This window comes from Galeopterus variegatus, unplaced genomic scaffold (assembly GCF_000696425.1).
Source record: "Galeopterus variegatus unplaced genomic scaffold, G_variegatus-3.0.2 Scaffold886, whole genome shotgun sequence".
NCBI lineage: Eukaryota > Metazoa > Chordata > Mammalia > Dermoptera > Cynocephalidae > Galeopterus > Galeopterus variegatus.
In genome coordinates, this window is record NW_007726997.1 from 37,171 (window position 1) to 62,741 (window position 25,571).

Sequence of the window (25,571 nt, forward strand, 5' to 3'; positions counted from 1 at the left end):
TACAAAACTGAGGCATGGGGTCATGTCTATGACTGACAAGAGCTAAAGGAGTTTTCTTCCTTGCAGCACAATGGGGATTTTACAGTATTTTAATTCTGCTTGTTAAGGTCGGCTTTAAAATTCACATTGCATCCCTAAGACCAAGACCTGAGAGAAGGTTCCTGGAAGACAAACTCACTCCTACAGAAGGGCTGCTCCTTTCATCAGAGGACACAACTCCCTTCACTCTCCAGTGATTTATATGCTCTGGGGTATTACTGAGGAGATGTTGGTGAGGGTCTGAAACAAATCTTCCTCCAGAGTAGGAAGTAGACCAGGGTCTGCAGGACATATGGCACACAACTCCTGAAAGATTAACGAGAACATGAGACTTTGCTGGGTCTTCAGACCACGGATGATAAGGGTGTGGGAAAGAGCACCTTCTCTTAGCTTTGAAATATCCCTGACTACAAAGGTTTCAGGAAATTTAGGGTGGATGGAAATCCCCAAAAGAAGGTTTGGCAGGCAGAATGCCTATTGTAAAGAATTCCCTAGTCATATATAAGCAAGATTTCAAAAATTTTGATGCAACAGAGTTCAGGGACCCTTGAGAAGCTTGCAATATTTATTTTGTAAATTAACAAAAGTGGGAACATCTTCTGAGGCTGCACAGATCCAGCAGATTTTCAATGTTCCTCAAATGAGCACTTCTGATGGAAGCACAGCCCAGGGTAGTTTGGGGCCACTACAAATGCAGGTGTCTAGGTGAGTATGGCCTTCCAGGCTGCTCAGTCATTCTTCCACCTGTCCCTAGCCAGGTCCACAGCTGCTGCTTTCCCCAGGCCCCCACCTCTTTTCCTCTGTCTCCCAGCAGATCATTCATTCCACACCTCGCAAATAAACCTAAGGCCACCGAGTCTTCTCACTCATTTCCCAGCCCCATCCTCCACATCTCTCTCTCCACCTGAGCCCATCCTCGCCGAATTATTCTGCCAGTGCCTTGGATCTGTCTCTCTGGCAGACCTTCATTCTGGCACTCTCTTTCTCATTTCTCAGGATTTAGTTAATTGCATGGCTCCTCTCTCACAACACGTAAACAGTTTCCTCCTCACTGATGGTGCTTTCTTTGTGGCCATGTTCCTTGAAAGAACAATTCTCACTCGCTCCTCCACTACCTCACTTCATTCACTCTGAACTTGCAATTTCCAATGGTTACCTGGCTGGACCTCTTTCCATGTTTTCCACCCTATAGCCTTTCTCCTTCCAGGGCTTCCATGTGCCCACCCTGCCCACTTCTCCTCCCACCACTCTGCTCCTTCTCCTCAGTCGCTTTGGCTGCTCTACACTTCATGCTACAGTTTCCCAAGGTTGTGTCTGGGACCCTCTCTACCTCCTTCACACTCTCTCTCTCGGTAACCCCACCTTATTCATTCAGCCATTTGTTTATTCATTTGCTATTAATTAAGATCTTACTGTGTTAACAGGCACTCTGCTGAAGGCCAAGGAAGAATAAAGCATGGAAGAATAAGGTGGGTATCTGACTGCTGGGAATCTTGACTTGGTAGGAAATCATTTACAGAAACAAGTGCAATTAAATGCTACAAATGTTATATGAGAATGTAGAGGGTCCGAGGGGGAGGGGAGGAGTCTTCTTCATAGGGGCTTTAACCAAATCCTGAGAGATGAGAAAGAATGTGCCAAGAGGACTGAGAAAGAGGGGAGTTGAGGAATTCCAGGTAAGGAAGTAGCATACATAGCACAGTGCTTCAGAGCATGGGCTTTGGAGCCAGGCAGATCTGGATAAAATCCCAGGCCCTTCTCTTGAAAAGCATGGGAATTAGGCCATGTTACTTATGGAGGTCTCAGTTTTCACTTCTGATGCTAATTCCTAACTTGAATGGCTATTGTAAAGGGCAGATAAGAATGAATGTAGAAAAACCTGCCTGCAACCAGGCATGTTGCCACTGCCACAGGCCCCCCATGGTCCTGAGGCATGAAGCTGGGGAGAAACCTGGCCACAACCAGGTAAAGAGCACTCCAAAAACACCATCTCCATGAGGGTAGCCCACCACAGCCACCGTAATTGCCACAGCTACTGCAAAAGTGGCTAGTCGCCATAGCAGTAGTCACAGCCACCATGCAGGTAGCCCACCAGACACTTGAATGCATTGATACAAGGAGAGTCACCAGCAAGGACAATAAATAAATAAGTAAATAAAAAGAAGAGGACGTCTCTCTCCACAAAGCACACTCCAGGGTAATAGAAGAAACATTTACTCTATGATAATGGGGGTGGGGGGTGGGGAGGCCTGAACACACCTCTCTCAGCACTGGACAGATCATCTCGGCAACAAATCAACATAGAAACAGTTAATCTATCAGAAGGAAAGAACAAATATATGGCCATTAGAGGGCAGAGGGAGATAGGGATGGTGAGGATAAGATAAGGGGTATAAAGAATAAGTATGATTTGTAACGATGAATATGCTAATAAAAAAAGAATGAATATAAAGTGCTCAGCGCAATGCCTGGCATAGAATAAGTGATTATTAAATGATAACCATTATTATTACTCTAAATATATTTATAAATTTAATATGTGTTTTGTAACTATTACAATAGAACCTACTTTACAAGCTTGTTTTGAAGACCAAATGAACTAATAAATGTGAAAGAACTTTTAAAAAGTACAGCACAATATTATTCAATCACAAAAAATAATGAAGTTCTGAAACATGCTATAGTAAGAATAAACCTTGAAAATATTATGCTAAGTGAAACAGGCCAGATGCAAAAGAACAAACACCTTATGATTCCACTTATCTGAGGTACTTAAGAGTAGGCAAATTCATAGATACTGAAAGCAGAATAGAGGTTACCAGGGATTGGGAAAGAGAAGAATGGATAGTTATTGCCTAATCGGTACAGTTTCTGCTTGGAATGATGAAAAAGTTCTGGAAATAGACAGTGATGATAGTGTACATACTGTAAATGTACTTAATACCACTGAATTTTATACTTACAAATGATAAATTTTAAGTGCAGCAAAAAGGAAATGCTAGGTTCATGTGCCATTTTCAATAAAAATAATATCACTAACATCCAGAGCAAGACAGAAACAGATCAGGACATTTTATCTGGTCAGGTTTTTAAAACTGTACTTTATATTTGCAGACTGTTACTTATTACTAGGATAAATATATATTTTTAAAAATTAGTCAACTTTCAAAAAAGGGAATTAACCTAGGGTTGGTATTATGATTGTTCTAAAATCTGGACAGCTAGACCACCTTCTATATAAAGAATTCCTGTAATGATTTTATTTAATTTTTGACCTTGGATTAGATCTGAGATAGGCTTGCTTTTACCAAGTGCTTCTCTCTACTGAATAGTTGTATAGGGTACTTTGGAGATACATGCTCGCGTTTGAGAATTTATAACCTAATGAGGATGTACAAATAGATACACAAACGTCCTTACACAGAGACAAGAAGTTCAGCATTTAGAAAATTATACTTAAAAATAGACAACCAACAAAACCTTAGAAAAGGGAATTTTCTTTGGGGCTTGGCAGGAACCATGTAGCGCACTGACCTGTGTTCCCTGGCTATTGACGTCGATGGCATCGCTCCACTCAGTGGTTATTTCATCCGGCAATTCTACTCTCAAAAGGAGGCTAGGAAGGAGGTCTTTGGTCTTGCAGTCTGGATAACTGGAAATCTGATGATATAACTCATGATGAATTGAGCACTCAGAAGGAATTTTTTTGCAATAAACCTCAAACTTTGGAGTATCTGAAATTTCAAAAAAAAAAAAAAAAAAAAAAAGGCATATACAGACTGAGGCCTTAAAGTCAAAGACTTTAAGGGATAGTAAACGTAATGCGGCAAAAGAAATTTCTCAAGGAGGGATGAATAATACTTTATTTAAACATTTTTTCACAGGATCACAGGTAACTACTACATCAAAAACTTCCAGAAAGAATATAAATTTTGTGTTATTAAAATTCAATGCTATAAAACATACCTTTAATATTTTCCTTTATAAGCATTGTTACTGGACATCTGTTGTGGAAAATTACTCGAGGACTAGGGTCTTCTGAGAGGGTTAGATAAGTCACTCCAAAGTGTTCTTGATATGTCAGTGCTATAGCCCTAGAATAGAATCAAATCAAAGGTTGGAAAGAGTTTAGGAAAAAATGAACGCTTTCTCTCCTGGAACATGTTTATTCAGATTTGCAATATTTAGAACTCTAAAACACCTTATCTTTTATAGCTCAGAGGAGATGTTTTCCAGAAAAAGGAGGCCATCCCCTCATTTATTAACTGCCATACATTATAGTTTGCTAATTTTTCTGATAATAATAGCAATATATATTTATCATTTATTCAAAAAATTTGAAAAATTATTTTTAAAAAACCACCCATAATTCTACCACCCAGAGAGAACTATAGCTAAACGTGTGCTAACCTTTCCTGTTCTTTTTTTCCTCTATGCTTATGTGCTTTAAACTCTTCAGACAGGAAACCTTCTTCCTCTTCAAAAGTGCTTGGTAATTTTTGATAAAGGAGGAGCTGACCTACTTTTAGAAGGATTACTAGAGAATTTGGGTTCTTGCTCTTTTGTTTTACTCTAAAGGTAGGTAGGCTCATAATGGTTGCTGTCAATTTTCACAAGATCATCATACTTTACAGGATCTATGTTTTGACTATCAGGAGCAAAGTTGTATTATCTGGATTTAGAAAAACAGCTGTGCGGGCATAGGTTGCTCCCTACAATGAAGAGATAAATTTTCCTATTTAGACCTATAGACTACCAAATGGTATTTCATATCAAAGCAATATGTTTTGAAGTCTAAATTATATGAATTAATTGTCAAAATTAATCAAAGAACTTACATAATTTGCTAAATATGGCCCTTAGTTTATGCTGACTAAAACGGGTCAACAACGCACTAAAGAATTTCCCATTTGCCATCTATCCTATTTGCCAGTGTGAGTCCTTTCCAAAGACTGTATATTTGTCTGAAATGCCAGAGTGAGTTGTCCTTTAGTGTCTGGGGAAAGCACATTAATAACACCATCAAATGTGCACTGTTGGATTGAGAGGAGGAAAGAAATGAGGAGATAAGACAGCAGGAAGTAAAATCATTTTCAGAGTACCGTCCTTGAATTAACAGCAAAGTTCTTTTCCCAACCTAATTTTTAAAGAGCTGGTCAAGCCAGCCTCACAGTTATTTCTTTTTGGTAGCCAGAAAAGCTAGAGAACAGGACCAGAGTATGGTACTTTTAATCTAATACATAGCTTAATACGTATAGATAAAATTAAATTATACAATAATTCTTAGAATTTTAAGCTTAATTTCCAAATGAAGTTTTATTTCAAATTTTGCCTTTCTGTTTTAAAAATAAGTTTTGTTTTATAGACATAAGTTCACATACCTTTCAAAAACACTTCTTTAAACTCACCATGCTTAACATCTCCAACCAAAATATAATGATAACCACTTCTCCACAGTGTTAGGGATGAAAAATGTTTGGAAAATCAGGGATGTTTGTGAATGTTGTGAAAGAAGATGGGAAGTGTGTATGGAACATGGCCTTACCATTATGGATAATTCAAGTTAGGGTGTTATCTTTTAAAATACTACTATTAAAAATCTCTGTGTACATCAAAAAAGTTAGGATGTCTAAAATCTCAAAGTCTATAAATTCATAGTCATGAGAATAAGGTATCTCTCATCAGACCACAATATGTTTTCTTTTGTAGTTTTTACATATACCATAAGTAAGTTATTCCTTACAGCTGCAGAAAGGACGTATCGCATGTAAAACGACCACAAAATTGAAGTCCAGTCTGAACAAACCATTACATGTCTCTGGCTTAAATCTGTGGTTGTTATTTGCATAATTGGTAATCGGTAATTGGAGCAACTTGCGTGCAGGAACAACCACAGAACAGAGTCTTCTGTGACTTGTATTTTTCTCAGTTATTTCTCTTAATGAGTTTTTCAAAAAAATTCCATTTTCAAGTAAAAGTAAAGTCTGGGAAAAGAAAGAAGTCTTCCAACTTGACTTTCTCATATTTTCACCCTATTTCTCATCATTTACAGAGGCTAAGAACTTGTAAAAGAAGGTGATCTTTTCATTATGATGTATTGCTGCTATTCTATGGTACAAACACTGTCATCCTCCCACCCCCAGTTTAAGCCACATAAGGGAAGAAATCTCATAAATAGTACACTGGGACAACCCATATGTGATCATAACAGTTGAACAATTGTACACAATGTCTAGAAATCATTAAAAATAAAAGTAAAGCCTAGTATGTTGGGAGCACTTCACTATGCTCCTGTCTCTCTTGGCATTTCAATGAACAGCTACACTGACAAGCAAAGAAGAACGGTATTTACAGAAATGTAAAATACCTGGTACAGAATCCATTTTCCCTAAAATTCCTGAAGGGCACTGCCACACTCTGTCTTGGAAACTCTTGTCTAACTATAGCTGGCAGGCTCCAGCACTGTGAGCTGTTGGCATCTGTGGCAGGAGAAAAGCCCAGCAAGATCTGTTTCTGAAGCAGGGTTGCGTCCAACGCTGACTGACTGATATCAGGCAATAAGTCCCAGCAAGGAAGGGAGCTGAATTTCATTGCAGGCTGATCTCCACCTGGGCAAATGCTAAAAGTTGCACTGTCTGGATCATGAAAATACTGAAAAAAGACAACGCAGAGAGAGCACATTTACTACAGTACTATAGTGAAGTTAAGCTTCTTAAAGCACATTTTCTAAGAAACCATAACCAGGTATTCTCAGAAAGTGGCCATGTCAGGGACATGGGAATATTAGAAATCCTGTTCCCATGAAAAAACCCTAATGAGACAATTAAAAGCATTGAGGGCAGGGTCTGTTTTTCTGGGCATAATAAAACATGACAGAGCTGGGGTGATTTAAAAGGTGATGCAAAGTTCTCACTGCTCTCCAGGTATTGCAAAAATCCTGATGCCATATGGGTAGACATGCTATATGCTGGGGAGGAAGTCCTCTTGGATAGGTATGGCTGCACTAAAAGGTGCGGCCCACTGGGAGACACTGGGAAGAAGAGATCTGAATGAGATACAGAACAGTGATTTGGGAGCTCAGAAGACAAATTTTTTTTTTAAGGCTCATGCTAGGGGAGGAACAAATACTGATCTCAACACTCAGATGGAATTCCACAGGGTTTCTGGCACATTAGAGAATTTCAGAATTTTAGACTTCAAAGAGGATCTTTAGAGATCATTTATTTGAATCTCTCTTTTACAGCTCAGAAAACTGCTTTCCAGAGAGCCAATGACTTGTCCAATGTCACAAAACCAAGAAAGCCCAGCCAGAAGCCAGGTTTTCTGCTTCCAAATTTGGGGTTTTACCCACTGTCCCACAGTCTCCTTGAGAGGCTAGAGATTATCATGTCTGACGCAGGGTCAGGGTTGAAGAAAGGGATACTCCTCAGCTGCATGGAAGAACCAGGGCCTTCCCCTTCTTTCTAGGAAACTGAGGCAAATCAGGAGTTCTACGTGATGGTGCTGTGGTTGCTGCTGGCTACTATCATTTACTGATTGCCCACCCTTTTATTTTTTATTTATTATTATTGTTATTATTTTTTTCCTTTTTTTTTGTCTTTTTACTGACCGGTAACGGGATCGCAACCCTCGGTGTCGCGCCCATACCGGGGACTGGCAACGGGATCGCAACCCTCAGTGTTGTGCCCACACCGCGCTCAGCCAGTGAGCGGGAACCGGTCTCCACATGGGATCCGAACCCTTGGCGGGAGCGCCGCCATGCTCCCAAGCGGCGCACTCTCCAGTACGCCACCAGGCCGGCCCTGCCCACCCTTTTAAACTTATATTATCTCACTTAATCCTCACAAAAAACCTGCAAGGAATGCAAAATTATGCCCACTTTACAGATGAGAAAATGTCTGAGGAAAGCTGTGACCCAATATCTCAGGAAACCCTGGGGTGGGGAGCAACAGGAGAGTTACTAGGACACGCTGATTCTCTTGTCCAACCCTCTCCTACAGTGCAGACATTGTTGACCTCTATTGCCCAATTGGGCAATCAACTGAGTACTTCTGGTCAACTATTTATTTTAATCAATACTTCAGTGAATCAGAATGAAATTCTATTGTTTGGACATTTTTATAAATACCACAACACATTGTAGGCTTAAAAGGGTAAGAGTTTCATCCTATTTGATTATTCTAATATAATTTTTAGGAGCTGAAAGCAAGGGGTAATAATAATAAGTGCAGACAAAGGTGAAGAAAGATAATACTTTCCTAATAGTTTCAATAGCATAAAGCAATAGAGTACCACTCAGCATATTCTGTTTTTAAGTTATTTTAAATTTTCTCCTTATTCTCTAAAAAGGTAACTGTTCATTTTAAGTGTAGAAAGATCTGAATCAAAAATTCGTCTGAACATTCTTGCATTTATTTCTGCATATTCTGCCATCAAGATGTTAACATAAACGAGCTGGTATATTTCCACATGGACTCTCCTCATAGACACGGAGCTCACTGCTCCCAGATCCGTGGCTCAGTTTGGGCCCTAGCCTTCTGCCCACATGGCTTCTCCAGGCACCGCAGCCTGCAAGGCAGATGTTCTTTTTCATGCGACTGGGGAGCCAGTCCTCAGGACCACTTCTCTGCTAGTTGGGGTTTAGCAAGCGTGACAGAGGACTGTGCTTGGGTCTCTGAGCAGATGGGGCGTAGGCAGAACTAATCCGGCAGTGTATCCTCAGGACCACTTCTCTGCTAGTTGGGGTTTAGCAAGCGTGACAGAGGACTGTGCTTGGGCCTCTGAGCAGATGGGGCGTAGGCAGAACTAATCCGGCAGTGTATCAGGATCTGCTGCTTTGTAGGATTTCTGCTCATTAATTACCTTGGAATCACAGACCATGAAATCCATGGTTTTAATTACAGCAAAAATAAGTGAATTTCTCTTTACCTATATTCAGCATTAGTTTTTATTTTCTCTAGGTTAAAAAAAGTTGATCCTATTTACTATTAACTTACGAAAACATAAACAAACCAATCCTGTTATGAATTGCTTACCTCCATTCCAGAATGGGGGTTGGAGACAGATAACTGTGGTTTATAAAATATTTGATATGGTGTATTATTGACTATTATAGTCTTGTCTTCAATCTGAATAATCTGTATACCATGCCGTACCATGGAAGAAATGCAGAACTGACATAACTGTAAGACAGTTGAGGAAAGAGTAATTTTGACAATATTATAAGATATACAAAAATCTCTTGATTATTCTTAAAAGATTATTTTATCTATTGGTTTGTCCAGGATTTTATCAATTTTATCTTTTCCCAGCATATTTAACAGCATTCCCTTTCAGTTTCAAAGATGTCCCGGCCCCTGTAAGAGCCATTATTTACTCTACAACAGGGCACTTTAGCAAGCCAGCTACTTCTGCTGCTATTGTGTAGTGACGGATAAGAGACTTGTTTTCAGGAAACTTCACAAAGTACCCTACAAAACATTTATTTATAAAGCACTTATATGTAAACAAAGCCTATTCCTGTTACTCAGCATACAGAATTCAATCCAGCATCCCTCCCTCTCCCTCCTCCTGATGCTCATCTGAGAAGCTATCTGCTATGCCTATTATGGACCAAGGAGAGTTCTGAGAACTTTAAATTGATGATGATGATAACGACTGACCTTCACATATCGCTACATTGTGCTCTACCTGTTTTAGGTATTTTATGCATATTAACCCAATAATCCTCACAATACCTACATGGGGTAGTTACTGTTATCTCCATTTTACAGAAGAGGAAAATGAGGCACAATGAGGTTAAGTAACTTGTCCAAGGTCACAAAGAAAGAGTGTCTACTTGGGAATGGAACCCCTGCAGTCTGGCTCTAGGGAACTGCTCTCAACCACTCTGTCTCGTCTCATTACCTTACCATGCTTTTCAAGGAAATGATGTTCAGAGAAGGTGCTACTTGCCTAAAGATACCTAGCCAGTAATTGGTAATGTCCGGACAGCAATTCTCAAAGGGTGATCTGGGGGCTCATGGGGGTCTCCGGGCAGGAGGTCCCAAGGTGAAAATTATTTTTATAATACTAAGATGCTCTTTACCTTTTCCACTCTAATTCTCTCATGAGTGTACAATGGAGTTTTCCAGAGGCTATATGACATGTGATGGCATCATTCTGATGGCTAATGGAACATGTCTGTAGTATGTTCTTGTGTTTTAAAAATTTCTCTTTTAATTTCTTCTTTATTAATTGAAACATAATTGATTGCATATATTTGTGGGGTACAAAGTTGAATATCAATACCTGTGTACAATGTGTGATGATCAAATCAGGATAATTAGCATATTCATCATTACAAAACTTAATCATTCTTTGTGACCCTTTTCTAATTTCTCCCTAACCTCCCTCTCCCTCCCCCTTTCCCACCTCTAATAACAACTGTTCTGTTCTCTCCTTTTGAAAGTTGGTAAATATTGATATAAACCACAGAAACAAAGGTTGTTGGGATGCTCAATAATTTTTAAGAGTGTAAAGGGGTACCGAGACTACAAAGCTTGACAGTCACTACTAAAGAATAATGAGATGTCAATATATTTTCCAACAGTTTATTCATTCATTCACCAACATTTATTCAGCACTTGCTGTGGCTGCTTAGTGAGGTGCTAGAGGTATTGGGTGTTTGACTATAAATTGTAACATTTTTTTCCAGGTTTTGATGGTAGTTCTCAACTTACAACTATTCAACTTTGGGTGATGCATGCTTACAGCTCTTTGCCATTTATACCCATGTTACAGTACTTTGGCCAGCAGAGCATAAACATGTTGCCCAGACAACTTTGAGGAAAGGGATACCAGCCTTGAATACTAAAGAAAGACCAATTTCTTTAAATCAGGGAGATTTATTTTTTAAAAGTCACCAAATGACCTTAACTTTTCTCAAAAGATTCTTCAAAGATGCCCATCCAAAATCTAACTTCTCCCCAGAGAAAGGTCATTCTGAATTCTACTACTTTGATGAAGTATCTCTTCTTTTTCTGATTTGGGACAGCTAAAATAATGAAGATATTGTAAGTATAGCATGACACTTTTACATGATACACTACGATATTATACGTTCACACATACAATTTAATGTGTTAGTTACACATTCAGCTTTTTCAGACTTTAGATTTATGCTGAAAAGCCCTTGTATTCAGTTAAATAACTGATTAAAGATGTTTTTGTATCAATAGCTCCAAAAAACACGGGCACCAGTCCACTGTTCAAGAATACAACTCCCTCTTATAACACTGGTTCTTATGGGGCTGGCTGTTTGCTCAGTTGGTTAGAGCATGGTATTATAACACCAAGGTCAAGGGTTCGGATCCCCAAACCAGCCAGTTGCCAAAAGAAAAAAACAAAACAAAAATAAACACTGGTTCTTTGGGAAAATCAGAATGGATCCACATCACTTTGCTCACAATTTCCTTTCCAAGAATATAACTATTGCCGCAGGAGCCTTTGTCCTTTCACTCAACGCTGAGAATGGTAGCAACTCTACTTCCTGCTTTAAAAAAGGAGGCCAACTTCAATTTGTGGATATTTTGGAATAAGTTCATTCCTCCCCACTCCCACATACTATAAATCAAGTGTCTGCTGAGTGTTCTGAAATAGAGCAGTTATTGGATAAATTATGTGACACAGCTTTTATCACTGGCAAGAAAAAAAAAAAAAACCAAAACACTGTAAAACAGAGAGATCTAAGAAGTTAAGAAATCAAGTGTTTCACAGTTATAAATTGTTTAGAACAAGTGATACCAAAAAGGGATTAAAAAAATAAAAGGGCAGATTCATTTTAAACAGGTTAAGGGGATGGCATGCCACTTCCTCTGAGCCACACAGACTTTGATCTCACCTTCTGATGTCCTGGGAAAGCACCAAGTGTTATTTCAGCATCGACAAACCCTTCTTCATCCAATGTCACAACTTCACCATGACCTCCATCTTTCCACTTTGGAGATGTCAGGTTATGGACCAGCTTAATTGCTACTGACTTGTGCACAGTGTTTGTATTTGCCCAGTATATTCCAATTTGAAAAGCTTCCTGGAAAAACAATGCTTCAATTATAAAGTATTTTTCTTAACTTTGATATTTTTTATCTCAATCCTCAGGAATTTTTTTATATTATATAATAGGTTTACTAAGGCAACCAAATATCCCTCCATGGTTCTTCTTTTTCTTCTTCTTTTTTGTAATGACAACATACTTTTATTTTGGCTCCCAATGTCTTTTTTGACTCATAATAGAATTTGTATTTATGGAAGGGGGAAAAACCAAACCCAAACGATGACTACCCTATAAATACCGAATGCTTAAAACTGAAGATTTCATCTTATTTGACAAAGAGTAACATGCAACATTAGGTCTACATAGGTCAACACTTCAATTCTATAAGGTAAACATCACATGATTTTTTTTTTTTTTAAACATGCAATTGAAAAAAGGTATTTATGGACTGGAGGTCCCCCCAAATTGTTATTTATCAGGAAAACATTTTATTTAGCTGTTCCTTTTAGTCTATTTTCTTACAGATTTGCGTGCCTTCTTGAAATGGGCTAGGCTTATAAAGAAAGTTCTCTTGTGATAGAATAAAAAATCTTCGCGTGAGATTCTGTTTTGCAATTAGGTTTTCCTCCTTGTGTCAATAATGAGTCCATGTTAAAACCAACAACTGGGTAGACATCCATAATTATGGACATACAAGTCCTTATACAGGAAAAGGGGCCCTGACAAAATGGATGCTCAAAAATCCTTAACAACTTGCAGATTTCAGAGAATTTCTGCAAGAATCACAAAGAATATCTAGAGAACGTGTTAGCACATAATATGGCTCAATATCCTTAACATATACTGAGTAGACCAACCCTAATGCTTGTCAAATATCCTGTACACAATGGAAATGAGAATGTAACTACTACAAGTTATCAAATTTAATAAGTCAAGTATGAATACTGCTGATAGGGAAAAAAAAGACATCTGAAAAGTCTTTGAATATCAAAGAACATTCCCTATCCCTTATGTATGCATCTGAGTGGACTGTTTTCTACAACCGATTCATTCTGTTAAGATCATAAATGCAACCTCAGAATAAAATCTAGTTGTTTAATAAAAAGAATTCATATTAGTTAAAAAAGTTATAGTACCTGAAAATTAGGAGGAATAATAACTTTGCCAGCAGGAACCTGTAGAACAATCTTCTCTCCTTCAAATAGCCAGAGGTCCCACTTGGACTGATTGATAAGCAGGGCCCACGGTAGAAGTTCTATCAACAAAGTTCTAACATATGGCTTCCAGACTGACAGCTTCACTCGCATTGGGCTATCCCACTGACTCAGCTGTTCATTCCTGTTCCAAATACCACATCCAAGAGACTCAATGAAATATGATGAGTTTAGTATTCATAAAATACGTTTAAGGATTCCAGACACACACCTCTCCTGTGTGATACCTCTTCATACCAGAGTCATCCAAGGCTAAATTTGCATGCAGGAGAAAGCAACTTTTTATGCAATTATGTTCCAGATTGTGAGTAAAGAAATCTACAAAAGATACCTACAAGACGATAAAAGGTCAGAATCTGACAGCTACAAACAAATACTTTTCTTTACACCATTTATAGTATCTAATATTTCTGTGGCTGGTTATTTCTTAACGTTGAGAAATGTTTGTAGAAAAAGATTGCTATAGAACATACCTGTCATAATCTTTCTTATTATAGGGCCATGTGGGTTGAAGGAACTTTTCTGGCCCATAGAATTCATCAAGGATCTGATTAACTGTGCCTCCAGGGTATATCTTAGTGGCTATTTGCCTAATGAGGGATGTTGAGATGGGAACAGCACAATCTGAAGGATCATATTCTTCTCTGGGAAATAGAAAGAAAAACTAAGAATAAATATCAGATTTCTAAAGTGGTCTATAACTTACCGAAAAAATAAAAACTAACTATAAATGTATAATAGACCAATACATTTTTGTGGGATTGAGTCCATTTTTGGTGATTTAGAAACTCATGACACAGTTTTTGGATGATCTGGGCTTTTCCTCTTTCTTTCACACCTCCCTGCCCCGCCCCGCCCCAATCATTCTTGGGTGAGATCTCTATTCATCTCTTCTTCCAATAGAGAAATCATGTGTCAATTAAATCCAAATTACATTAAACTTTCTGTTGGTTTCCTGTTTGGTTATTTCTAAGTTCAATGAGAAAGGCTGAATTTTATCTACAACTATAGAAGAAAATAAAAGAACACTAGGCAGAGCAATTTTAAAAGACCATTTTCTCATAAGACATGGAATCAAACAAAAAACTCCATCCACCCTCCCCTTTCCTCTTCGCAACAGTACAAGGTTACTTTTTACTGAATTTCTTTTAGGAAAATGTAAGGAGTTTTCTAGTACCTTGCTTGAAATGTTAGGTGATGTACAAGGTCAGGTTCTATGTTTTGCAGTGGTTTTTCCAGCCCTTTTCCTGGAATAATTTGTGTTTCACTCAATCCCAGACTCCTTTTCTCCAAATGTATGATAATGGGGTCTGGAAGATGACTCCTCATGATAAAAAGAGGGCTGAACACAATCTATAAAAATAAAAGGACAGAACAACTTTCATATTTGCTTTGTTGTTGTATTCCAGCTGTTTGATGCTGAAACAAACTTGTAATAAATCTCTTCCCTGGGTCACTCTGACCTTAATTTATTTCAGAACAGAAAAGGTTAGAGTCATATACCATATTTTAGGATTGGGTAAGCACTCACCATTCGTTGTTGCACTTGAGAGTTGGGTTCTAAAGTCAAAACTGTGCACCAGACATAAATAATGGAACTGTTTGAAGATGGCACCTGCACATGAGATAGAAAAGAGTCCTATTAAATACTGAACAGTTCACTAATTAATCAAAATAAGGCATAGATATAATATCAATTTGGAAGATAAAAATAAAGTTATAGAAAAAAGCCATTAAAAAAGAACTAAACAAAAACAGACTTCATTATGGCATAAAGTGATTGTGCAGTGAGTTGATGGGGCTGATTCTTTACATAAAGACGAAGAAGGGATTTGTATAAGGAGAGACTGATCTATAAGACTGAGTGGGAGGATTTTTTCTTTAGGGGAATGAAAGTGATGATGGTGAAGATTGAGATAGAGATTAAAAAAAAAAAGTAACAGATCATCACTAATATCCACAAGAGGGAAGGACACCAGGTCCTGGTGCATCAAAATCTTTTTCAAGATATAACTCACCTCCATTTGGGAGGGATAGAGTCTTGACTCTTAGAACTACTGGAACTGATACAAACATGTTGTTGTGGGATGGGGAGGAAATAGTTTGAAAAGTACTATTCAAAGCCTTCCCATATTATTTCAGATTGCCCCCCTTTTTCATACATCACTTTTTAATAAAGTAAGTGCTGTATTAAACATGTAAATAGCATATTGAGAAAATTTCAAAGTTGCTGTATTCTATACTGTACTACTTCTCATACCTGAATGACAATGCTATACTCAGGGGCTTTGGATTCTAGGCACACATCTCTTGACCAATCTTCATCTCCTTTGGCTTTCACACACAACTCTGTCAGTTCATTGTTTTCCAGTACGTATGAAGGCAATTTCTGTTTGGCTGTGAGGCAGTCAAAATGTTCTCGAACCACAGCTTGTCCATCTTGACCAATGTAATGCTGAACGACTTTTAGTTCTATGCTTTGAGACAAGTAACTACAGATGATCTGTCTTCCACAGATGATAATCTAAAAGACAATGAATAAATACGTAAGGCTTCATAAATTCAGACTTCATTAATTGGAAATATGTAATTGTTCAGACAGAGTAAACTGTGTTGATATTAATGAAAAGAAAATGAAGTCATTAGCTTAGACAGTACAAGAAAAAAAAAGAGACTTGAAGGAAACAATGAATTTTGCTTTGGTCATGTTGAGTTTTCAGGACTGTCACATAGGCAGGGTCCAGTGTCCAGTTAGAAATACTGGTCAGGTGCTTGAGAGAGAAGGTGAAGCTGGAAAAAAAGACTTGTGAAATAAAAGCCTTGAAACACACAAAGACAGAAGATATTTCAGGACTGTCACATAGGCAGGGTCCAGTGTCCAGTTAGAAATACTGGTCAGGTGCTTGAAGAGAGAAGGTGAAGCTGGAAAAAAAGACTTGTGAAATAAAAGCCTTGAAACACACAAAGACAGAAGATTGTTTACCTGGAAAAGAGAGCAGAAGCTCAAACCCCAAAATTGACTAATTCTTTAGGTGCAAAGTCAGGGTAAGAAGCCAAAAAAGGGGACAGAGAAGAAGAGGTAAAGGAGTGTGGAGGTGAATCAGGAGAAAGCAGTTTTGCTGAAGCCATGCGACACGTGACTGACCAGGAGATGGTGGTGAATCCTGTCAAATAATGTAGAAGTCCAAAAAGATGGGGACTGAAAACAAGCATTTAGCTCTGGTAACTGAGAGGGAAACTGATCAATCTCTTTCTTGAAACTGATTTCCAAGGGTTTATCATGCTCTCATCCAGTAAGAGAACTCTGTATAAACTGATAATACTAATAATCTTTAACCTAGATACCTAATTATATTTTACTTTATTCAGGTTTTTCGACAATGTAGAAGTCATACCTTTATAAAACATACTGAATTATCCATTAAACCCATAGATTATCCAACTTTGCACCCCGTTAAGAGTATAGTACTAAGAAATGTTTTTTCAACTGATTGAAATTGAAAAGATAATGCAAAATTTACTCTTATGTAGTGAATACTTTTAGAAAGCAAATTCTGTAATATGAATATTCATCATTATTGGGGAAAACAAGAATTTCACTTACTGGATTTCTTATTTGTAATATTTTTTCAGATTATAAACTAATAACAATAACTAGTATAGATGTATAGTATACTTACATGTGATGGTTAATTTTAATAAGTCAACTTGGCTAGACCATGGGGTGCCCGGACATTTAGTAAACACTATTCTGAGAGTGTCTGTAAAGATATTTCTGGATGCCATGTGAGCTGGTAGTCTGAGTAAAGCAGATTGCCCTCCCCAGTGTGGGTGGACATATCCAATCAGCTGAAGAGGTGAATGGAGCAAAAAGGCTGAGTAAGAGAGAGCTCATTCTGCCTGACTGCTTGAGCTGGGACACTGGTCTTTTCCAGCCTTCAGACTCAGACTGAAATGCTGGTTCTTCTCGGGTCTTGAACCTACCGGCTTTCAGACTGGAATTTACACTACTAGCCTTTCTGGTTCTTAGGCCTTTAGACTTACACTGAAATTACACATTGGCTCTCTTGGGTCTCCAGCTTGCTGACTAAAGATACTGGGACTTCTCTATGTCCATAATCATGTGAGCCAATTTGTAATCAATCATTGTCTCTCTCTCTCTCTCTCTCTCCTCACCCTCCTCCCCCACCCCCATCTAACTGGTTCTGTTTCTCTGGAGACCCCTAAACGATCCAAAGCATTTTCACAAATTAATTCTATTATTCTCATACCAGACTTATAAAATAGGTTCTACTATGACTCCCCATATCAACAAGGAAAAAATAGATTCTGAACAACCTGCCTGGTGTTACCCAGACAGTCTGGCCCAGAGCCTTTGTTGATAATTACCCCAATAGTCTGTCTCTCATAAAATTAATGCCTACTCATTAAGAAAATTTAGAAACTATAAAAAAGAATATAAGGCTGCTGCCCATTATAATGTAAATGTAGCAGACACCATTTGTTCTCTTCCCAATAGCTGTTCCTCCTTTTCCCTCACTGTTTAAAACTCTAATTTTGTTTAGGTGTCAAAAGATAGCAAAGTACTCAGGGAGGGTGGACACGGCCCTCGCCCCCGCCCCCAGAGGCTGTATCATAACTGGTACAAGCTAATCCTGAAAATTTAGAAACTATAAAAAAGAATATAAGGCTGCTGCCCATTATAATGTAAATGTAGCAGATACCATTTGTTCTCTTCCCAATAGCTGTTCCTCCTTTTCCCTGCTGTTTAAAACTCTAATTTTGTTTAGGTGTCAAAAGATAGCAAGCAAAGTACTCAGGGAGGGTGGACACCGCCCTCGCCCCCGCCCCCAGAGGCTGTATCATAACTGGTACAAGCTAATCCTGATAATTCCATTGTCCTTTTGCTAAGGACTAGTTTAGTGTAAACATGGAACTTTGTTTTGGCTAACAATATGAAAAGGGAAGACTGGTAAAAGGCTCTGGGAAAGATTTTACCCCTTGATAATAAGGGTGACAATTTGAGAAGAGAAAGCCCTCCTTTACTGTCATGGAGGATGTTATGAGAGGATGTATATAGCTTTTGCAGCCATCTTGAGACCAGAAAGGCAAATCCAAGAGGATGGCAGAGAAGCAGATACAGCACCGAGTTGCTTAGATAACAATGATCCTGTCTTCTTCCTTCTTATTATGTGAAATAATACACGTAAAATAGAAATAATAACAGTACCTGCCTCATTAACTTGTTATGAAGATTAAAAAGCATATTATATAATGTCAAGCTGTAAGCATCCTAATTGATACATTTTACTATATCCTTAATAGCTCTCTGTAACCATCATTTTTAATGAGCTTTCATTTAAACAAATAAATATGAAAAACTACTTATGAATGAACTATTATTTACTTGAAACAAACCCACCAGATCGATAGACCAAAAGTTAAATGTCGTTGTTGTTTTACCTTGCACTATTTGAAATAGTGAGGTTTAGCTTTTTCTTAAACATTTACTTTCCAACCATCTATTCATTTGAATTTTCTTTAGAAGGAGCGTATCTATAAAAGCAAGCTGTGCTCAACTGTTATATTTTCCCTAGATACTCTAGCCATTATAATCTTCTAAAACTATTCTTTCACAATAACAAACCATAAAAGTCAACTGAACTATGAGGCAGCTTTTCTCTAGCATGTACTCTGGGTTACTAGACACTCATGATAAGTCTTATGATGCCACAGCATTGCCTAACTTTAAATAAACATTTTTGAAAACCCTGAAACAGTATTTAACTCTGTTCTTATTCTTTATATGCCCAAGCCTGGCAATGTATGCACACGACTCTTCCTTTAGAACATTTGGACCCCAGAAGATTTAGAAGAGAATTTTGCTGTCTCTCATAGAAACCACAGAATGTCTGCAACCATCTGGGACTCACTTTGTTTAAAGACAAAGATACTCTTGGTGGGTTTTTATAGTTTCATTTTCAACTAAAAAGCCTGTTAAATAGCCTTTCAAATTTGATAAAAAGAAAAACCTTAAAAGTGGCCAGGGAGGCAAGGCTACTTAGATGGAGGAAAATCCACAATGGCCGCTCACCAAGTGGAGGTCTTTTCGTGGCTGCCCCAGAGCAGGGCTCAGGAGCGCTATGTCTGCTTTTCTTCAAAGTGGCAAAACGTACAATGCCTTTATTTTGAAAATTATGGTTAGAATTTCAAGATTAATTTATCAGTTGAAGACAGCTACTTAATTTTTTTAAATGTAGGGTTTCTTTTTAATACACATTTCCAGGTTTCACACTAATTCCCCCTTTTCCCCAAAGCCACAAAGATGTGTATTGAAGATTTCCACATATGATTTTACTTAGCAGGTTTCAGAACTCTTATTAGATCAGTGCCAAGAGGAATAGTGATATTAAAGAATAACTCCAACGTACCAGATGCACTGGAAAATGATATCTTAACCATGATTGAAAGTGTATGTACAATACATACGTACATACATTTGAGTTTTTACAGTGAGAAAGGTTTCCTCAACAAAGGGATGGGAGACATAGAAGCAAATACATGTACATGGGTAGATGTATGAGGGGTCTTCAAAAAATTCACAGAAAGATTTGTATTATCTTTTAATTCCATGTCTCTACAAACCTTTTGAAATATCCTTGTGCAGTGTACAAAATTCCTGAGAAATTTTATATGTGGTCAGTTTTCATTCAGTTGGGGAAATGAGAGGGGTATAAGAAAAGCAGGCTACAGGTAACTTCACATCAATGTTAAAAAGAGCTTTAGCCAATTCTCCATTATCCAGGGGCATATTAATATGGTTAAGGTACATCAGGGATCTACATATACTCAACCCCACAAATAGGGCTTGGTAATCAGGCAGCTGCAGTTTATTACAAATGTCTAGGCCCAGGTGGGATACAAGGAAAGAAGCCACGATGTGAGGGAGGTAAGAATCCATGAAGGTCTTCTGCAGCTTGGTTCCATTTTTCCTTCCTAACCTCACCAACTGAAGAAATCCTATGTCTCTGATGTACTTTCACTAGAGCTAATCTGAATGCTAGTTAAGCTACCCTGACAATAAAAAAGAAATCCAACTGCAAAAGACATTTAAAATTTCTGTGTGCGTCCGAGCGTGCGTGCATGTGTGTGTGTGGAACAGTGGTGGAGAGGAAGAGAGATAAAGCTTTGTAATAGTTTTTCAGAAATGTATTTTTCAAATGGCCAACTTTTTTGATGTCTGGTGTACTGTTGCCATGTGTAATATCTGTTCAGGAACATTGTATATATTAATTTATCCCTGAAATTTTACATCATTCTTTGAAAATACACAATATCTATGCAAGAATGAGGCACTATTGTAGTAAGACAAAAAAAATCCAACTAGAGTTATTCGTGCCTGAGAATATTTCATTCTAATAATTGTAACTGAAGTTTACTGGGCTTTAACAGTGGGCCAGGCATGTTGTAAGCATTTTACATATACACTAATCCTCACACTAATTTCCTAAGGAAGGCACTATTACTATCCCCATTCTACAGGTAAGGAAAGTGATTCACAAAGACGTTAAATTGTTGTAAGCATTTTACATATACACTAATCCTCACACTAATTTCCTAAGGAAGGCACTATTATTATCCCCATTCTACAGGTAAGGAAAGTGATTCACAAAGACGTTAAATAACTTGCTGAAGATCACACAGCTAGCAAGGGAAACATTCTGGCTCCCCTCGTGTTTTTGAAGGGCTATGATTCAGGAGAGGTGACTTGTGACATCCTCATGAGTTGTTGTGTGATCACTGGGTATGACTCAAAGTTCCGGAGAATGGTATAAGCTGGTGAAAGGCTTTTGTTCAAAATTAGGAAAGAACTTCCTAATAGCTGGTAGTAACCAACAACAGAAAGAGCTTCCATGTGAGGGAATGAGCCTCTCATCATCTGAATTATTCAAACAGAGCCTGAAGGACCGTTTTTCAGACACACTAGTACATGAGAAAGTGCATAAGGCATTCTTAGAAGACCATGAGTGACAGAATCAGAAAATGTGGGATGCATCAGACAGATACTTGTTGAGACCATCCCCACATTAGAAGAGTTCTGAGGGCAGATGGGAGTCAGTGACACATCTTGTTTTTATGACTCTCTAGCTCAAAGGTCACACTAGTAGGCTGGTCCCTCATGAATTACTTGTTGAGACCATCCCCACATTAGAAGAGTTCTGAGGGCAGATGGGAGTCAGTGACACACCTTGTTTTTATGACTCTCTAGCTCAAAGGTCACACTAGTAGGCTGGTCCCTCATGAACGTTCTGTAAAACTCATTTGTCCCATATTTGTGTCTTTGTTAATGCTATACAGTCTACTTGAAATGCTCTCTTAATCCAAATTCTACACATTTTCCAAAGCCCTGCTCAAGTCATATCTTCTTAGTGAAGCCTGTCAGTTGTATACATTGCCGGGTTTATATAAATATGCAATTTCAGAGCAAAGATTGTGTCACATACTTGGTATCTTCCATTTTACCCTGTTCTACTGTAGGCAATCAACAAACACTCTGGTGAATGATCAGTTAATTGGGAAGACTCTTCCATGTTTCTTTTCCAAGACTCCTCTGCTATAGTGCTATAATTCTCTTCTCATTTCTGTTGCCCACAATAATGAGAACGTGAAGTCCAGTTCTGTGATCAGGTGCAGACCAAGAATGTATATGTTATGGGTCCTGCTATTCATCTCACCAGTTGCTTCTTGCTTACTCCCTGGCATACAGCAATACAACAGCCCCTGCTGCTTGATAAGGGACGCTCCCCTTTTCCAGGGACTTTGTGCTGTTTCTCTCATGTCCTTGGTTCACGTAAGCTCTGGATAGACTGTTAAAATCCAGATGCCGATGTGTATGTTAAAATTCTTATGACAAATCCAGCTATTATGTGTGCAGTGAAGCCAGTTTTCAGATTTTAATACTTCCTTTTTTTCTTTCTACTCTTGTCATATGCTCCACGCTTAAAAAACATCTTTTAGGAACCACATTTTCACATCTTAAGAACAAAAAAAAGTGTCAGATAGTTTTTTCCCCCTTTGCAGTCTTAGAACTTCAAAAACAGCCAAAAGGAAGTTTTATAAAATACGCAAAAATATGTGCTGAGAGCTAAGGTTTTATATGCCAAGAGTCAGACTGCAGTGAATTTTTACTGCAGTTAATATTAACTCCTAGGAAAAGAAAAGCTTGCTGGAGACCCAGGCCCACTCTGTCATGGACAGTATCACAACACTTCCACACCGATTATTCTTACATGCATGAGAACAACTCTTGGTTATCCACTTGTGGATTATCCAGAGTCCCACTACCCTTTGCTTCTTTTCCTTCTCAGTAAAGGCCTTTTGGCAATTTCACAGCTCATTAGCACCTCCACCAGAAGGTAGGTGGTGACAGGGAGAAGGGGTGAAACTAAAATCAGTAAATTTTACTGCTCGTTAGCAGCTCTTGTAAAAGATGTGGGACAAGGGGTTTGAAGCCATCATCATCATCAGGATCATCAGCAAGCAATTGTTAAGTGCTCTTGTGCATGCTAGTAGTAGGCATAACTAGGCAAAACCACTGTGACTTTTTAATTAATTATTTTCATTTCTTTAAGTTTCATCTCCATTACATCAAATAATTAAGAGTTTTCTGGGTCATGAACATGAAGAAACTTACCTGTTTTTGCACTCCACTAAGTTGCTGAACCTTGATGATGAGTGAAGCGGTTCGACCCTTATACTGAATTGTTCTAATAAAAGTCCCAGCATGGTCCACACTGAAAGGCTCTGACCAACGCCAATTGCCCCAACCTTCAATACAGATGTGTAACAGCTGGAGAGAAAAATAATAATCGTCATAATGCCAAATGTGCCAACAAAAATCTAGTCCTAAAATGAAAGTCTCATTGCTGGAAAACCTTCCTATTTGTAATATTCAGCATCTGTTTTCTTTCTAACCTGCATTATTCATCCATCCACTTCCAGCTTATTCCACCAGGCTAAGAATAGCAAATATGCCACAGAGAGTCAATGTGGTTTTCCAGATCACATTTTAAACCTTCTTAAAAATAATTGTCCTATCAAATGGTAAAAGGCCTGTTGAAAATTTGAGAAAAGACCATTTCATTCATCTGGAGGACAAGAAGGTTGAAATGTGAGATCAAAGGACCTTAGTCTTGGCTGATAGTTTATTTCTTCTTATGGCTAGACAGTAATTAAAGCTAAACTTGGTTTCTGGCATTATTTTTGACCCTAAATTGCTATTTCTTATTTTTTCTTTTGATGAAGAACAAAACAGTAATTTGAAGATGCAGTTCATTTAATATACTCTCTTTATGAGATCACATATATCAAATTAGGAATACCTTCAACATTTTGAATGTAACATGTCTTTGTTCTTTCTATTTTTCTCCTTTATGTATTGTAATTTCTACCATTTGGGTCTCCTGATTCATATTTACATTGATTCATATAGTATTGCCACTTTTGGCAATACTGGGATTTCTTTTGCGGTCATTCAAATATTTCCTATTTCTACTCCTACCTAATAAGAAAATCAATTCACCTACATAAGTATTCCAAAAAAACATAATAATTACTATTTCTTTAGGATACAGGTTTAAATGAAAATAATGTTCTATATGAGTTGTAAGTATAAAGAAAGAAAACAGATATTTTAAGAAAAAAATTTATATGATACACAAACATAATTTGATATTTTCTTTCACATCACATGTAATTTTTTAACAGAGCTAATCAAAGGCAAATCTCATGAACACTTCCAATTAACAGATTCAATAAAACTTTGAAAACTCCTATAAGATCTATCATTATAGGCTCTTATAATAAACATACCAAGGATTTACATGGGAATTGCCTTAATAATAAAAGTCTTAATGGAAGAAGATTATTTTTTAGTTTCAGCCTCAGGAGGAGTCCTGATAATGTGCTCAAGTTTTAAAATTTCCCAAGGCCATTGGTCATCACAGTATGAGTTTTGATGGATGATTAACGTAGGGCTTGTTTTTAAATATCTGGATAAAGGGCCGGCCCGTGGCTCACTCGGGAGAGTGCGGTGCTGATAACACCAAGGCCCCGGATTCGGATCCCACATAGGGATGGCCGGTTTGCTCACTGGCTGAGCATGGTGCTGACAACACCAAGTCAAGGGTTAAGATCCCCTTACCGGTCATCTTTAAAAAAATAAATAAATAAATAAATAAATATCTGGATAAAGTACTTTATTCAAATATATTCAAATCTTCTAACTCATCTCCTTGCTTTTTTTTTTTTTAAAGATGACTGGTAGGGGATCTTAATCCTTAACTTGGTGTTCTCAGCACCACACTCTCCCAAGTGAGCTAACCGGTCATTCCTATATGGGATCCGAACCCGTGGCCTTGGTGTTATCAGCACCACACTCTCCCAAGTGAGCGAACCGGCCATCCCTATATGGGATCTGAACCCATAGCCTTGGTGTTATCAGCACCACACTCTCCCAAGTGAGCAAACCGGCCATCCCTATATGGGATCCGAACCCGTGGCCTTGTTGTTATCAGCACCACACTCTCCCAAGTGAGCGAACCGGCCATCCCTATATGGGATCCGAACCCGTGGCCTTGTTGTTATCAGCACCACACTCTCCCAAGTGAGCTAACCGGCCATCCCTATATGGGATCTGAACCCGTAGCCTTGGTGTTCTCAGCACCACACTCTCCCAAGTGAGCTAACCGGCCATCCCTATATGGGATCCGAACCCGTGGCCTTGTTGTTATCAGCACCACACTCTCCCGAGTGAGCCACGGGCTGGCCCTCTCCTTGCTTTTAATACGTCCTCACTGCAGTTCTTCCTCCACACAACTGCCAGTGATCCTGTGAAATCAAAAACTACCAGTCAGATGACTTCTAAAAGAGAAGGCTAATAGCCAAAAAACAAACAAAAAATCCTGCACAACAAATACCTTTAGGGAAAATACGCTCTTTTATACACTCTACAACATAAAAGTACCAGAGTATCTTTGATGTTTAAATATTAGTTACAAGGAAAAAAAGAAAAACAATAGCAGTGTTTGGGATCCATTTCAGTTTTTCATAGCAGCAATTGGGAATAAAGCTCAGGGCACACACAAAACTAAAAGAAACAAGAAACTTGTTTTCTTAGGAGAAACTAGTAGCTGGAAATGACAAAAAAAAAAAAAAAAAAAAAAGGGGTTTGTAAATTGGAACCAGAGATTTTCACCACCTTAGTTAACGCCAATGCATTTCTT

At 38.2% G+C, this 25,571-nt stretch overlaps 1 protein-coding gene across 1 annotated transcript in view; it reads right to left on the reverse strand.

Annotated features, from left to right (window-relative positions):
* Positions 1 to 25,571, reverse strand: part of LOC103590853 (vacuolar protein sorting-associated protein 13B) — a gene marked incomplete at both ends in the record, with an annotated part of 498,786 nt that overhangs the window by 36,895 nt on the left and 436,320 nt on the right. Inside the window, 11 exons of the mRNA XM_008573178.1 lie at positions 3,574 to 3,773; positions 4,006 to 4,133; positions 6,407 to 6,690; positions 9,075 to 9,221; positions 11,921 to 12,109; positions 13,210 to 13,411; positions 13,761 to 13,931; positions 14,465 to 14,640; positions 14,819 to 14,902; positions 15,548 to 15,811; positions 22,982 to 23,137. Of these exons, the coding sequence (XP_008571400.1) occupies positions 3,574 to 3,773; positions 4,006 to 4,133; positions 6,407 to 6,690; positions 9,075 to 9,221; positions 11,921 to 12,109; positions 13,210 to 13,411; positions 13,761 to 13,931; positions 14,465 to 14,640; positions 14,819 to 14,902; positions 15,548 to 15,811; positions 22,982 to 23,137 (2,001 nt within the window). The remainder of the gene's footprint in view (positions 1 to 3,573; positions 3,774 to 4,005; positions 4,134 to 6,406; positions 6,691 to 9,074; positions 9,222 to 11,920; positions 12,110 to 13,209; positions 13,412 to 13,760; positions 13,932 to 14,464; positions 14,641 to 14,818; positions 14,903 to 15,547; positions 15,812 to 22,981; positions 23,138 to 25,571) is intronic.